This window comes from Monodelphis domestica, chromosome 1 (assembly GCF_027887165.1).
Source record: "Monodelphis domestica isolate mMonDom1 chromosome 1, mMonDom1.pri, whole genome shotgun sequence".
NCBI classification, from domain to species: Eukaryota; Metazoa; Chordata; class Mammalia; order Didelphimorphia; family Didelphidae; genus Monodelphis; species Monodelphis domestica.
Window position 1 is genome coordinate 13,519,860 of NC_077227.1, and position 15,816 is coordinate 13,535,675.

Below are 15,816 nucleotides of genomic sequence, written 5' to 3' on the forward strand. Positions count from 1 at the left end.
ATAATAGAAATCCTTTGGGAACAAGAGAGTCTAAATATCCCATAGTTCTATTAGTGTATTTAAAGTTTACAAAATGCTTTCCTCCAACTAAAGCTTTTAGATAAGTCAATCAATAAACATTTCTTAAGAGTCTGCTATGTGCTGGGTAATAGTAAGCAATGCAGAGAAAGATCAAAGACTACTGCTGCTCTTAAGACGTTCACCATCTAATGGGAGATACACCATGTAAATAAGTATATACGAATAAGCGATATATAGGATAAATTAGAAGTCATTTAGAAAATGGAGGGATGGGCATTAAGAGGGGCTGGGGAAAGGTTTCCTGAAGAAACTAGGACTTTAGCTAGGACTAGAAGGAAGCTTGGGAAGTGAAAAGGGAGAGTATTCCAGAAATGGGGGGCCAGTAGCCAGAGAAAATATGGGGAATCAGGAGATGGCCATTTCTTCTTCCAGAAGAATAAATAAGGTCGGTATCACTGAATCGAAGAGGACAGGGGGACAGTGCAGGGTGTAAGAAGATTGGAAAAGGAAGAGGAGGTCAGGCAGATCATGGAAAGTTTTGATTGCCAAATAGAGGGTTTTATACTTAATATTAAAGGAGATAGGGAGCCACTGAAGTTTATTGAGGGGGGGAGAAGTAATACTTTAGGAAGATTCCTTTGATGGGGAGCGAGAACTTATAATAGGGAGATCCAGTTGGAGACAATTGAGTTAATACAGGTATGCGGTGCTGAGGGGCTGTACCTGTGCATCAGTAACAGAACAGAGAAAAGGGCTTATGAGAGGGGTATTAAGAAGGTGGGTAATAGAAGACTAATTGCCCTCATTGTATGGAAGAGAAAGCTGGGAATGTCTCCCATGAACTTCAAGGAAATATATGCCCAAATGGCTTGTTTTTCTTTCTTTCCAATGGCTGACTTCTTTTCTCAAACAAAGGGAGTGTGGTTGTTAACCATTGCCTTCCCTTTTGTCTTTCAGTGTTCCCACGTTCCAGAGCCTCCCTGAAGAGATTCTAAGCAAGCTGGCTGATGTTCTGGAAGAGGTAATGTTCTGATCCTTTGGGCTTTCTTGGATGCTGTTCAGCCCTAAGGGCTTTACTCTTGCTGAACTCTTGGAGGAAAGGTGTTTTGACTAATTGGAGATTGACCTTCTGGTTTTCTTGGAAAGTTTTAGCACTCGCTCCACTATATCTTCAAATGAAGCTAATGCTGGGAACACCTAATGTTGATGTGTGGTTGGATACTTCCAACCAACTTAAATGGCAGTGGGACGGGGCTAGCTCGCCTTTCAGAAAATGTCACAGTACCAGCATGAGTTTCAGAGTTTGCCATCGACTGCCATTGCCGTTTAAGCACTGCCTGATTGAATATCACATTGGAAGATGGAGGCCAAAAGGAACCCAGTTCATGCAGGTATACATGCCTGTCCATAGAGAATCCAGAGATATAATTATTGGCATTTTGCCTTCTGGAGAGTAAGAGATATTCATTCCACTTGTTCCTCTCATTATCAGAAAGGGGGAACTGGTAGCAAGATAATCAACATCTCAGAGAAGCTGATGGAGGCTTAATTGGGGAGGGGAAGTAGGGCAGAAATGAGATTCTCCCTCCCTGGAGTCCACAGAGCAGAGGCTGGATGAACGCTTAAAGCAGCTATTGGTACAATGGATAGGCTGCCAGGACTGGAGTCAGGAAGATACATTTTCTTGAATTTAAATCTGGCCTAAAACACTTACTAGCCTATGTGACCCTGAATAAGTCACTTAGCCATGTTTGACTCGTTTTCCCCATCAATCAGCTGAGCTGAAAAAGGCAATGGCAAACCACCCTAGTTTCTTTGCCAAGAAAACCCCAAATAGGATTGTGAAGCATCAAACAAAACTAAATTCACTGAACAGCAACCACAAGGACAACTGTGTACTGAGTGGATGAAAGAGGGGATTCTGGGTCAGGAAGATGTTGTTTTAGGCGGCCGCCTCTGAGAGCCTTCCGACTGTGAAAGACTGGGATTCTGTGAGTGGTGGGGGGTTGCCCAAAGCTCACTATTGGTCCACTTTCCAGATGGAGAAGAGGTCCTGGTAGAGAAAGGGTGCCTAGGATTTAGGGCAATATTAGCTAAACACGTGATTGTCTCAGACCTCCATTCAAAGCATCATGATGAGTTCCATTCAATTCCACCGACTTCCATAGTGTTTACAGAGGTGCCTCCATGGCAGGAGGACTTGGAGGAAGGCTGCCTCTGACACCTACTGAGTATGGTGGCATCTCCTCATTTCCCAGGCCATGATTCCCAGTGAGGATGCCCACCTAGCTTCGTTGGCTTATAAAATCAGGAATTTAGTGCTTACAGGGATTCGCTCTCCAGGCCTGTGAAGTCAGAAGTAGAAGTCCTGTCTGTGCTACTGAGACAGCACCCCAAAATTAAAGCTCAGAAAAACTAGATCAGGGACCACAATGAAGTTTCTTACCCTCTCCATGCCCTAGACCAGAGGTATCAAATACGCAGACAGACGGGCTCCACGATGCTCCACAGGGCTGCAGAGCCAGATGAAAACTTCATCAGAAAATATTTATTGAAAATAATAAAAATATTTATATTTATATTTTCTATTACTTTTCTATTTATATCTGTTTATCAATAACAGATAATGTGAATATGACGTGTTCTAAGGGAACACAGGCCCACAGGGATCATTATGTATGGTTCAGTGCCTCCGTTTAGATTTGAGTTTAACGCCACCACTCTAAACCAATCTCCAATAAGAGAATTGCCTGGGGAGGGGAGGGGCTTCACCGATAAGAATCTGAGCACCTGGGAGCTCCTAGTCTCCTGACCCATCCACATGGCAGAAAAAAATATTCTCTGAGAGTTACATTCTTCTGAGAGCATTTATCCAGCACCCACTTTGTGCCAAACACTCGTCTAGGCAATGTGATGTGGAATGGAAGGTAGTAATACATACAGGTAGTAAATGTGAACTAAACAAATGGAAAATGAATGTCAAATAATGAGAGGGGAGAATACTACAAAATGGGCAACCAGAAAAGGCTTCTTGTAGGAGGCATCATTGCAAGGGTCCCTTTAAAGGAGGAAGAGGAGGGATGAGTCAGGAAGGAGGGACGGAGAATGATCGTGTTCCTGTGCAGAGGGGCTTCCAGGATGTGGCCATAGAACACTCTGTGGGGGGAACCTCAAGGTGGCCAGCATGGCTGAAGGAAGAGTGTCTGAAGAAGGAAGTGTTCCAGGCTGGGTTTGTTTTTTGCCTGTCTTGTTTTTAAGGATTGAACAGTGATGTTTGATCAAAGGGAAAATATTGCTTGTCAAGAGGATTTCATTGTGAGTGATTCCACGCAGACTTCTTTGTATCATGGGCACGGGCAGATGAAAGGTGTGGGGACGATGGGGACAATCTCATTGGAGGAGGTTCTAGGCAAGTAGAGCCAAAGCTCGGTGAGGGCCAAGAAGAAATATTAGACATCAGAGTCAGGGTTGGGCCACTAGACTGGCTTTGGGGAGACAGAGACCTGAGCCTGGAGGAGAAACAGCTCCGACAAAGCAAGCAATGAAACCAAAGTTAATTTGATAAACCAAAATGCAAATCATGGGCAGGTTTATCAGGCAAGGTAATGGGAGCATTCAGGAACTGAAAAACCCCACTAAAGATCATTTGGGGGTCTCGTATGTACCTGGCTGTCCTCAGTGGCAGCTCCTCAATACTAAGGCCATGATTCTAAGACAAGGACACCCACCCAGGTAGCATCCCAGGCTTATAAATTCATGAATTTAAAGCTTACAGGGACATGGTTTTTCTTTATATTTCCTAAGGCTATATTAGGATTTTAAAGCCAAATAGAAGTTCTAATCAATGCCGCTGAGCCCAGCTCCCAAATATAAGTGATAAGGAAATTGAGGCTCAGAAAGATTAAGTAACTTGTTTGAGGCCACTGAGAAAATATATTTGATAATAAAATACATTATTGAAAAATACATAATATATGAAATATAAAAATATATGCTAAATTTATATTTTATAATATAACATGTTGTTATAATATTAATGTGATAATATAATATTTAATATACAATTCTAAATTCTAAAAAATAATAAAACATAGGCAGATCTGGGATTTGAATCCAGGTCTTCTGATTCTAAAATATGATTCTTTTTCACCTATAAGGTGAAAAAGACATTCAGACAGCTTTCCAACACTCTTATTTCACTTATGAAGCTGAAACCAGTTCATCCTCTCTTCTGAAGACTGAACTCTAGAAGCAACAAGAAATAATCAATAAAAGATCAAATATGGACTCAGACACTTGCTAGTTGTGTGACCCTGGGCAAGTCACTTCATCCTAATGGCCTGGCCCTTCCTCCTCTTCTGCCCTGGAACCAATATTTAGTCCTGCTTCTAAGATGGAAGGTAGGGGTTTAAAGAATAGTAAAAAGCCAAGGTCTCTAATCTCTAAATTTTCATTCTGTGCCTGATTTTGGTTCCTCCCCAATTCCCCAATTCATATCCCTACAGCTTCTCATGCATTGACTTGGAATCTAACACCAAATATTCTGGAGGAAAAAGGATTGCCTGGGTGTTTTCTGTAAGCCTTGGCCCCTCCACCTGGGCTGTTTGTTAATATAGCTTTGCTTTTCACCACTGTTCTTTTGCTTTGTCTGTTAAAAACCCAGGAGGCTGGGAAATGTCTATGTTTGCATCCAGTTGCAGCAAACTGTAAATATATCTGGCCAGGAAATGAAGGCCCTGTAGGAGCTTGGGGTTCTTTGATGAATGCAGAGAGATAAGTGTCACATTGGGAAGTAAAAACCACAGCTGAGAGTTCTACAAATCAGCCTGAGAAAAGAAAATCCCTTAATGCTTGTTGCTAACAACCTCTGCCCTGATCAGAAGGTCACTTAATTGATGGGGGATTTGGAAAAGCCGCCATGCTTACTGACTGCGCCAAGATGGACTCTATCAAATTCAATATCCACACTTTTGTTTTCAGGATGAAAAGTAGGAAAGAGAAATAGACCAAGTAGAAACTGCATGAATTAATATCCTTCACCCATATGAAATTGTCTAACTTGAGGTTAATGATTAATCACGATGAGAAATGGGACATTGTTATTTGTCTAAAGGAAGAGGCTCTAAGAAGTGTGATAACTTGGGAAAATTGAAAGGAATATGAAAGGTCCAAGATGGTAGCAGATGATGGCCTTTGTATGATAATAGATTTTTCTTCTTTAAAAAAGTACATAAGGGGGCAGCTGGGTGGCTCAGTGGATTGAGAGTCAGGTCTAGAGATAGGAGGTCCTAGGTTCAAATCTGGCCTCAGACACTTCCCAGCTGTGTGACCCTGGGCAAGTCACTTAACCCCCATTGCCTAGCCCTTACCACTCTTCTGCCTTGGAGTCAATACACAGAATTGACTCCAAGACAGGAAGTAAGGGTTTAAAAAAAAAGTACATAAGCTGTGTGTGTGTGTGTATAAAGTACATGTGTATGTATAAAATTTGTATTTCTATAATTTTTACATATACATATATAAGTACATATATATTGTATTATATATGGTATGTATATATGTATGTGTATATATGTGTTTACGTGTATATATGTATAATTTGTCCAAGGAAACTCTAACCATCTCCCAGTCTTGTCTTCACCACTGACTCCTTTCTTTCTCCTCCAAACAGTCTCAGGTTCTACCAATCATACATATTCTAAGTAAGAAAAACATTATCTTTCTGGCAAGTGTTTGTAGGCTGTGTTGGACAGACAGAAGAGCAGAAGTGGAAACAGCCCTTTGAAGGCTAAGCCAACCGCCTTCCAGCCTTTCTTGATTCTGCGGTGGTTAATGTCTCCAATCCCTAAATTGTTGGTGGTTTTGCTATTCACTTTCTTCAGTCATGTCGGGCTCTTGGGGATGCCATTTGGGATTTTCTTGGCAGAGAGACTGGAGTGGTTTGTCTTTTGTATTTATTATACGAGCAGAACTGTAAGTAGGTCTGGGAGCTCTTTAGTAGGGCAGATTCAATGGTAGGGAAACAGAGTAGGTGGGGTAAATGCTATCTTCCCTGCTTGGTTAGAGTCATGCCTGGAATGAGTCTGCCCCCAGATTCTGAGGTTTAGCCAATGGTCTTTGCCTCCTCTAACTCACAGAGGAGGTGGCTCGGGGAGTAAACTAGGAAGGTGGGCCATAAGAGGCAGGCCAGGATGCTGGATGTGGCATCCCAAAGTTGAGCAAGGAAGCAGGGCAAGCATGCTTGAAGGAAATGGAAACAGGAAGGAAGGAAATAGGAAAACGTCACAGATTTACGAGATGGCAAGGAGGTGAGATGATAAGACAAGACTTAGAAATGAATATTATGGAAGAAGTAATGAGATGGTGTATAGTTTACAAGCCAAGAAGACTAGAGAGATTAGGAGGTAGTAGTAGACACGGGGGAAATAAAATGTATCTTATTCATTGAATTGAATTTGTGAAACTGAAACAGTCATGAAAAGATATATATCTTTTATCTAATTATTATTTTGTTTAATTTTATTTTATTAAAGACATACATTCTTTTGTTGAAGTTAGTTTACATAACTTATCATATATATAATTATGTAAACTATATGAAAATAGGTACAAGTGGTTGTATTGACACTCAATAGAGGAAGCCAGGTGAGGCACTGAGTAGAGTACTGGATTTGGAATCAGGAAGATCTAAGTTTGAATCCTGCCACAGATTCTTAAAAGGTGGATGGTGCCAGGCAAAACCCTTAACCATTCAGTGCTTCAACTTTCTCATCTGTAAATTAGAACAGATTGACTCAGTGGCCTCTAAAAATCCATTCTAGCTCTCCTTCTATGCTCCTATGAGTAAGACAATAAAGCATTTAATTTAAAAATATTAAATTAATTTTTAAAAATTAATATAGAGATTACCTCCCCTGGCAGATTGGGCATCTTTTGGCCTTGTGAGGAGCAGAGAGAGGCTGATTGATTGGAATTCCTTTACTTGAGATTATATTTTAAGAAATGGTAAATATTCAACATCATCTCTGAAAACTATCAGAGGAAATCACCCTCAAAACCCTGTATTTTGCCATATTTGAGATGGCCAGAAAGTTTACTTGACATTTTTTAACTGGCCAAATGCTTTATGAGTAGCTACTTTTTATTTTTTTAATAAGGCCTTGTTCATCTGGAATCCATTTGAGGTGAGGAAGTCAAAAGATATATTTTTGAGTTGGTATATGTAGTTTTATTGTGGTATTAATTCAATATTTATTTTAAGAAAAATGTTTTTTCTAATGTGGGATGTAATACAAGATATTAAAGAATAAAAAGGGGAGAAATGTTCATCAAAAAAAATTCTAACATCTCTAATCTTCTACACTCTCATTCCCTTGCTATTGCCAAGAATAGAAGAAAATGCTTTCTCATCTCTCTTTTGAGGAGTCAAGCTATGTCAATACAATTTCACAGCATTACATTTCAATTGTTTTGTGTTTATTCAGTGGCATTTTTGACATTGGTGCATTGTTATCTTACCTCTATTTACTTTACTTTCCCTTAGTTCTTCTGTCTTCTCATCTTTCTCTGTATTTTGGCATACTAGTTATTTTTATAATACTATATTTTGCTACATTAATATTCTATGACTTGTTTGTCCATTCTTTAGTTGATGGGAATCCACTCACTTTCTATTCATTAATACCACAAAAAGTGTTACTGTCAATATTTTGGTGAAAGAAGGAGAGAGAGAGAGAGAGAGAGAGAGAGAGAGAGACAGAGAGAGAGAGAGAGAGAGAGAGAGAGAGAGAGAGAGAGAGAGAGAGAGAGAGAAAGAAGAATGAAGAAAGGAAGGAAGGAAGGAAGGAAGGAAAGAAGGAAGGAAGGAAGGAAGGAAGGAAGGAAGGAAGGAAGGAAGGAAGGAAGGAAGGAAGGAAGGAAGGAAGGAAGGAAGGAAGGAAGGAAGGAAGGAAGGAAGGAAGGAAAGAAGGAAGGAAGGAAGGAAGGAAGGAAGGAAGGAAGGAAGGAAGGAAGGAAGGAAGGAAGGAAGGAAGGAAGGAAGGAAGGAAGGAAGGAAGGAAGGAAGGGTTTTTAACACTGACCTCCCTGCAATTGGATCTCTTTCTTTACAGAATTCCAAATTGCTATCCAAAATGCTTGGGGTCAATTTACAGCTTCCTTGGCAATGAATTAGTGTCTTAGCATTTCCTCTCCAATACTGATTATTCCTCTCTTTTGTCATCTTTGACAATTTCCTGGTTATTGGATTAACCCTCTGAGATATTTTTACTTCTATTTCTGTAATAATTTGCAATTTGGAATATTCTTTCTTATGGTTGTTAAGAGATTACAATTCCTTTGAGAACTTTTATTGATATGCTTTGACCTCTTATGAATTGAGAAAAGACTTTTGGTTTTATTTATTTATCATGATTTGCCTTTATACCTCAGATGTCAGTCTTAGTGATAGCACAATTTAAAGATTTCCCTCACTAAGCTGCTCCTCTTTGCATTCAAGTGCCAATAATTTTGTCCTTGAAAAAAAAGGTGTTTTTTCCAACTTCATGTTGATCCACTTTACCTCTTATAATCATCTCTCTTCCCTTTTTGGTTAAGAATTCAACCCCTAGTATGTCACATATTTTAGAGATGGCAAAGAGTGAGACTGACAAGACTTGGTAATGAATTTTATGGAAGAAGTAATGAGATGGTGTATAGTTTATAAGCAAAGAAGACAAAAGAGATTGGGAGGGGGAAGGAGCAATAACAACCTGGTATGGGTTTCTGCACTTGGAATAAAAAATATTTGGTTCAAATACTGCCTCAGAAACTTACTGGCTATATAAATCTGGGTAGATTACATCTTTATCTGTTTATTGGAAATAGTAACAACATCTACCTCACAGGATTTCTAGAAAGATACAATGAGATAACATCTGTAAAGCACTTTGTAAACTTTAAAATAATATATAAATGTCATCTGGTAGCATTATAATATATATGAAAATTTACACAGAATGGTTCATAGTTATGTATTACAGTGCTGGGTTTAGAATCAAGAAGTCCTACATTTGTTGCCAATCTCTGACTTTTCTCTGAGTGACCCAGAAGTCACTTAGCCCTCTGAGCTTCAAAAAACTCTCTGGAACTTGTCTCTTAGTTGATAGCTTTGTAATCCATTTCAGTGGAAAGAGGTTTGTTGTTCTTGACAATATTTTCTCTTGATCTGTGAATGGTCTGAAGTAGGGAACTTCCTGTGGGGAAATTCCCTTCACTAATCAAAATCATAAACTGCATTCTTTGATAATGTTGAATTTAAATATTAAGAATATATAGACAGAACTATGTAAGTTTTCATTGTAATTATTTTCCTGGCCAAGGCCTAAGATTTTAACAACAACAAAAAAAATAAATGATATATTTTTGAAAAAAGTTATATTTTATAACATTTAGGTAACATGCAAACTCATGTGTTTGTATGTTTTACTATGCAGAGGGCAGCAATGAAACTGGCTTTTGTAAATTGGGCCAAGATAGAGATGCTTACAGTAGAATGTAAGGCTTTTAAGGAAGGAAGAAATAGTTTCCGTTGTGCTTTTGTATTTCTTCACATATCACAAAACATAAGTGTTTAATAAAGATTTTTTAATTTAGTTGATTTGTACCCAATCCCTATACATGTCCAGATATCCTAATTTAACAAAATCTGTTTGCATCAAATCACAAATAACTTTTTAATTCACTCTTTTCTCCTGAGACTTTATTGGAGACCCTTAGCAAAGGCATGAAACTTATGGCAATGAAATTTAAAGCAAGGTCTAATTTTCCCATTCCTTGAATCACAATTTAATGTACTTTCCTCCTCTTTTTGACATTGTGATTAATTCCATAGTCACATTACATTGTTACAAATATGTCAGCTTATCTCCTGCTGGGAAATATTTCACTCCAATTATCACTTACCCAAACAGAATTTAATTGGGTGCTGCGAATAAAGTGTCCCCAATCGGGCCCACCCCATCACATACCAAAAAGGAAAAAAAAAAGGATACAATGACACCTTTGTCAATATAAGAAAAACAAAAGTAATTTCCTATGGATCAAAGGAATACAAAGTAATCGGTTCCTGAAAATGAATACAAGCTCAGCATCCTGGCTCCTGTCAGGTAGTTGTCACAGCTGAGGATATCAGCAAAGATGTAGCTTGTTGAAAATTATAGAGAGGAGAAAAATTCTGAGGCTAACCTCACAAGTGACCAGGGCCCTTAATACCTCAGATTTTCTTTTTTCTATCTCTGGTCTAATTATCTCACATTGTCTTCACCTCTGTAAGTCAGGCCTGGGTTCTGGTGAAAATCTCATTTTATAAAGTTATAAAACAAATCAGTCACAGCTTTGAGTTTTTTTTTAAATTAATTATAAAATGAAGAATTCCATTTACCCAATTCAGGCCAGCCTCTAGCCCAGCCTTGTTTGATTTTTTTCAAAATAAGACATCTCTTTTCATTCCAGCAACTTTTTTAGAAAGTTGTACCCTGTTTAATGCCGTTTTCAGCTCTATACTTTTGGAAGATTGGCTTTTGGTAAGGTGAGTTATGGTCTAATCATGGACCATTGGACCTACCTCTTAGGGAATTCATTTTTATTTGTTCTCAGTGGATTTTTATCCATTGTGGTAAGGCTGATTAGTTTTAAAATACATGAGATTTCTGACCTCTTGAATTATAAAGAGTAACAGAGAGGAAAGGCAGAAGTAAAACAGGAAAGATGAGCAGAGAGGTCTGAAGAGGGGGAGGTATAGCAGGGATTCTGACATTAGCAAGGTTTGATGGCCCAGTGATAAGCAAAGTGTGAGTACCTAAACTGAAGATTTGAATATTCATTGGGAAGGGAAATCATTCTTCAGATTTATGGCTGAATTAAAGGGAAGAGATAGCCCATCCTTAAGGAATGTCATAACTGGATAGCTAAATAGATAGATCTTAGATAGACAGATGAATGGTTAAATGAATGGATGAATAAATAAATATGTATAATGTCTCTTTTATAAATAAGAGAATGAATATCTTCTCTCTTGATTATTTGTAGTTTATTCTATATTTAATAATTTGCACATTGTTGTTTGGCTGTTGTTTCCCTCATGAGAATGAAGGTTCTTTTCTTATTAACCTCACCTCCAGTCCACATTCTGGGAGACCAGATTATAAGTAAAAGATATTGTCTAATAAGCATTTATCAATTTCAATGATTTTGGTTCTTTGCCAGAGGACAGTCACCTTAAATGTGGTATTCTTTGTGACCTGATATAGGACACAATCCATTTAATTCCTTCTTTTATTTTTCAAAAGAAAAGTACCTTGTAGCATTCTGCCTTAATCAGAAAAAGCTACCTTACTTGGCGCCTTTGGAAGGGACTACTTCATTTTTAATCAAGTCACTACAAATGGAGAAGTGTGGATAATCCTAGAGAGGGTAAGATTGTATTCTTAATTTCACAAAAGGAGAATTACTAGGATTAGTCAAGGCTATCCCAGTGTTTTGAGAATGTAAGAAATACACTATTTCCCCCATGAATGTATCCAGCTTAACAATCTTCCCTATAACCTTGATGTAATGAAACTCTTTTGACTGTTTGACTGACTTGTTCTTTGATCTGGAACTTTTCTCTTCCTGGTTCTCTCCTGAGATTCAGGCATGATAGTCGAATGGGTAAATGCTTGAACTTGTAGATAGGAAGACACTATCTCTGTAACCAACTTCTTCAGCCATACAATGTGAAAAATAAGACATATAGCCCTTTCCTCAAAGTGCTGACTGAAGCATATAGGAAATTGGAAATTATATGTGTGTGTGTGTGTGTGTGTGTGAAGAGTCTAGAACACATTTTAGTTTGTATAAACTGTGAACATTACCTTCAATGCTCAACACCAACAGGTAACCAGGTAACCCTGAAGCTAGAAGACCCTTAGTATTTACCTGAACTTAGCAATACACAGAATGCTAGAAGGATATACACTTCCACTTGTTTTATTTTTGTGTTTCAGTTGTGTACAGCAGTTTGACAAACGTGAATATTTAATCACCCAACCAAGCAACCATGATCAGTGAAAGCAGAAAATCACAAGTGAAACCATTGTTCTGTTCAAGAAGGAAGTCTTAGGAGGAGCAATACAGTTTTGAGCTTTTGATAATTTAAAACAGGGGAGGGAGGAGAGGGAATCCCATTAAAGGTAAATGTCCTTGAGTTTACATTAGTATTATCACCAAGCTTCTAAAATAGCAGAGTAAAAGTTTAGATAGATAGAAGGATAGATGGATAGATGGATGGATAGATAGATTGATAGATAGATAGATAGATAGATAGATAGATAGATAGACAGACAGACAGATAGACAGACAGACAGATAGACAGACAGACAGATAGATAGTCAGATAGACAGATAGACAGATAGACAGACAGATAGATAGTCAGACAGACAGACAGATAGATAGACAGACAGACAGACAGACAGACAGACAGACAGACAGACAGATAGATAGATAGATAGTCAGACAGACAGATAGATAGATAGTCAGACAGACAGACAGACAGATAGATAGATAGACAGACAGACAGACAGACAGACAGAGAGACAGACAGATAGATAGATAGATAGTCAGACAGACAGATAGACAGACAGACAGATAGATAGACAGAAAGACATATAGATAGATAGATAGATAGATAGATAGATAGATAGATAGATAGATAGATAGATAGATAGATAGATAGATAGACAGACAGACAGACAGATAGACAGACGGACAGACAGATAGACAGACAGATAGCTAGATAGACAGAAAGACATATAGATAGATAGACAGACAGACAGACAGACAGACAGACAGATAGATAGATAGATAGATAGATAGATAGATAGATAGATAGACAGACAGACAGACAGACAGATAGAGCCAGATAGAGATGGGATAGATAGATAGATAGATAGATAGATAGATAGATAGATAGATAGATAGATAGATAGATAGACAGACAGACAGACAGACAGAAAGACATAGATAAATAGACATAGATAGATAGATAGATAGATAGATAGATAGACAGATAGACAGACAGATAGAACATGTGTATATTATATGTATATACACATACATAAACATTTACAATACACATGAGCACATACAGTCATATAAGTGTTTTATCATATAATATTTACAGATATACATGCATATCCAGATGCCTTCCCACATCTGCCCACTAGGGGTGCTATGGGTTGTAGACCTGCTGCCTGTTAAGACCTTTGAAACAGTAGTTTGTCATCCATATATTTTTAGTCCCTTCTTTGTATTACAGTAAATTCTAGTGTCAGTCAAGTATGTTTGTAAATCAAGTCTCGACTTCGGGCCCTCCTCATTTGTTATTCCTCTTCCCTTCCATCCCTTCCGTGTGATTTATGGAAGCAAGTATTTAAAAGGCCTTTAGTTATGTCATAATAGTAAATGAAAACAACCTTTAGTTCTATATGATCAGGGTATTAATCAGAACATAGGATGTATATTTTATTTCATAGAAAATTTAACCCCTTCATCTCAGGCTCTGATCAAGAGAAATCTTCTGTTCATTTTTTTCCAAACCCTCCTTCCTCCAACCCCAGCCAGCTCTGATTTGAGTCATGGGATTATATGAATGAATCTCTGGGCATCAACATGCTGGGGATCGGTAAAGCTAGAGCTAGATGGTTATGGTAAAGTCTAGATCAATCCTTCTTAACCTCCTGTCTGTAAACTTGTTTTGTAAATATATTGATAATTATTTTTTCAAATAATAGGTTTCCTATTTTATGCACTTGAAAACCTTATTCTGAGAAGGCTATTGGCTACGCTTGACTGCCAAAAGGATTGAGAACACAAAATAAACTAAGAACCTATTGTCCACACCAGCAGGACCAGGTTCAAATCTGGCTGCAGACACTTCCCAGCTGGGTGACCCTGGGCAAGTCACTTTACCCCCATTGCCTAGCCCTTACCACTCTTCTGCCTTAAAACAGTAGTCACAGGAGTGATTCCAAGATGGAAGGTAAGGGTTAAAAAAAAAGAGTAAGTTTGAGAATGGCTGATCCATATCTGACTTTAAGAAGTATAAGCAGAATCTCAGTGATTTTCAGTAGAAAAATAAGATGAGAGAATTCTTGTTCTTGATTTCTGAGACTGATGCTAGAATCTGGACCACCCTTGTTTTTGGCTCAGGTCACAGCCTGTCTCCTTACCTTGAGTGCCTATTTATCCCAGCTTGTCTACCTTCCTGAGGAAAGGCTGTTGTTTACTCTATTCGGTCCAAGTTGACTCTGGTGACAGGGAGACTATCATGCCTAACCCCACATAGACCACCTGCTTTCTCAGAAATGGGTGTGCTGGCTCCATGCTTTGTAAGTGACTCATCCTGAAGAGTGTCTTCATCTCTGGGTGATGGAAGAGACAGAAAAGACCAACTAGTCTAACTTCCTCATTCTGTAAATAAGCAGTGGAGCCTCAGAAAATTTAAATGCCCAGGTTTACATAGGAAGCAAGTCACAGAGATAAGATTCGAATTCATGTCTTCCAATTCCAAAATAATTGAAGTCTTTCCTCTACCCCATGCTGCCGTGGTTTGAATCCTGCCTTCCACCTTTATTAGCTACTTTCGGCAAGTCCCTTAATATCTCTGAACTTCAGACTCTTTGTTTGTCAAATAGATTAATAATAGCACTGAGTTTCTTCTCTATATATCAAATAAGAAAATGGATGTCACTAAAAGTCTGTCAATGTTAAAGTGCTGGTTAAGTTGCCTTTACTGTTATGAGGCCAGGAGGGAGCTGAATAAGTCTAGTACTGAATCTACACTACAGTCAGGAAGACTTGGTAAAATTTTACTAGCAATGTAGCTCTGAACAAATTACTTTACCCTTTGTCTATCTCAGTTTCCTCATCTGTAAAATGGGATAATGACAGTACCTACCTTTCAGACTTAGAAGGATAAAGTCTCTGAGATGATTTTAAGCCTTGAAGTGCTATACAAATTCTAGCTATTATTATTGCTGTCATTGCTGTTATTACTGATACAGACACAATTGCCCCACTAGTAACCTCTAAAGGTGGGATTTGAACCTAGGTCTTCCTGACTCCCAAGCCTAATACTTTATCTGTTTAGACACACTGTGTGCCTAGATCTTTAGTCCTTTTGAGCTTTTGGAACCCTCCTGTGCCCTGATTATCCTGCTTAGTCCTCAGGATGGCAGAGGCAGCTAGGTCAGACATTGGATGGAATGGTGTCAGGAAGACCCAAGTTCAGATGCAGCTTCAAACACTCCCTAGCTACATGACCTTAGGACAGTCACCTAGCATTTGCTCCCCTCATTTTGGGGTTAATAATAGCACCTCAGCCCTTGGAAGGACCATGATAAGGGTGAAATGCCCTGCTGTTTTTAAAGCAGTTACCACAGTGCCTGGCACATAGTAGGTGCTATATAAATACCGATTACTGCTGCTGCTGCTGCCACTAGCACTACCGGGATGATGATGATAATGTCTTCAAGTCTTGAGCACACCAAGATGAGTTGACCAAGTAGAGAAGCGCCACCAGATAAAAGCTGTCCCGGGCCCTGGGAGACACAGCAGTGCTGGGCTTACTGATGGACTAGCACAAAAGAGCAAGGAGACCTGGCACCTGAGATGAACCGGACAGAGCTCGTTGCCACTCCTGCTCTGTGGAGGGCCAGTGAATGGCCCCGGACCCCAGAGCGCCTCCGTATCCTTCCTCCCAAGTCAGGTTCAGGGTTT

The 15,816-nt window shown here is 38.9% G+C and overlaps 1 protein-coding gene across 2 annotated transcripts in view; it reads left to right on the forward strand.

Moving 5' to 3' along the window:
* Positions 1–15,816, forward strand: part of PRKG1 (protein kinase cGMP-dependent 1) — a 1,271,158-nt gene that overhangs the window by 920,804 nt on the left and 334,538 nt on the right. For both annotated transcript variants that reach the window (XM_056819190.1, XM_001374648.4), the window contains exon 5: positions 979–1,042. In XM_056819190.1, the coding sequence (XP_056675168.1) occupies positions 979–1,042 (64 nt within the window). The remainder of the gene's footprint in view (positions 1–978; positions 1,043–15,816) is intronic.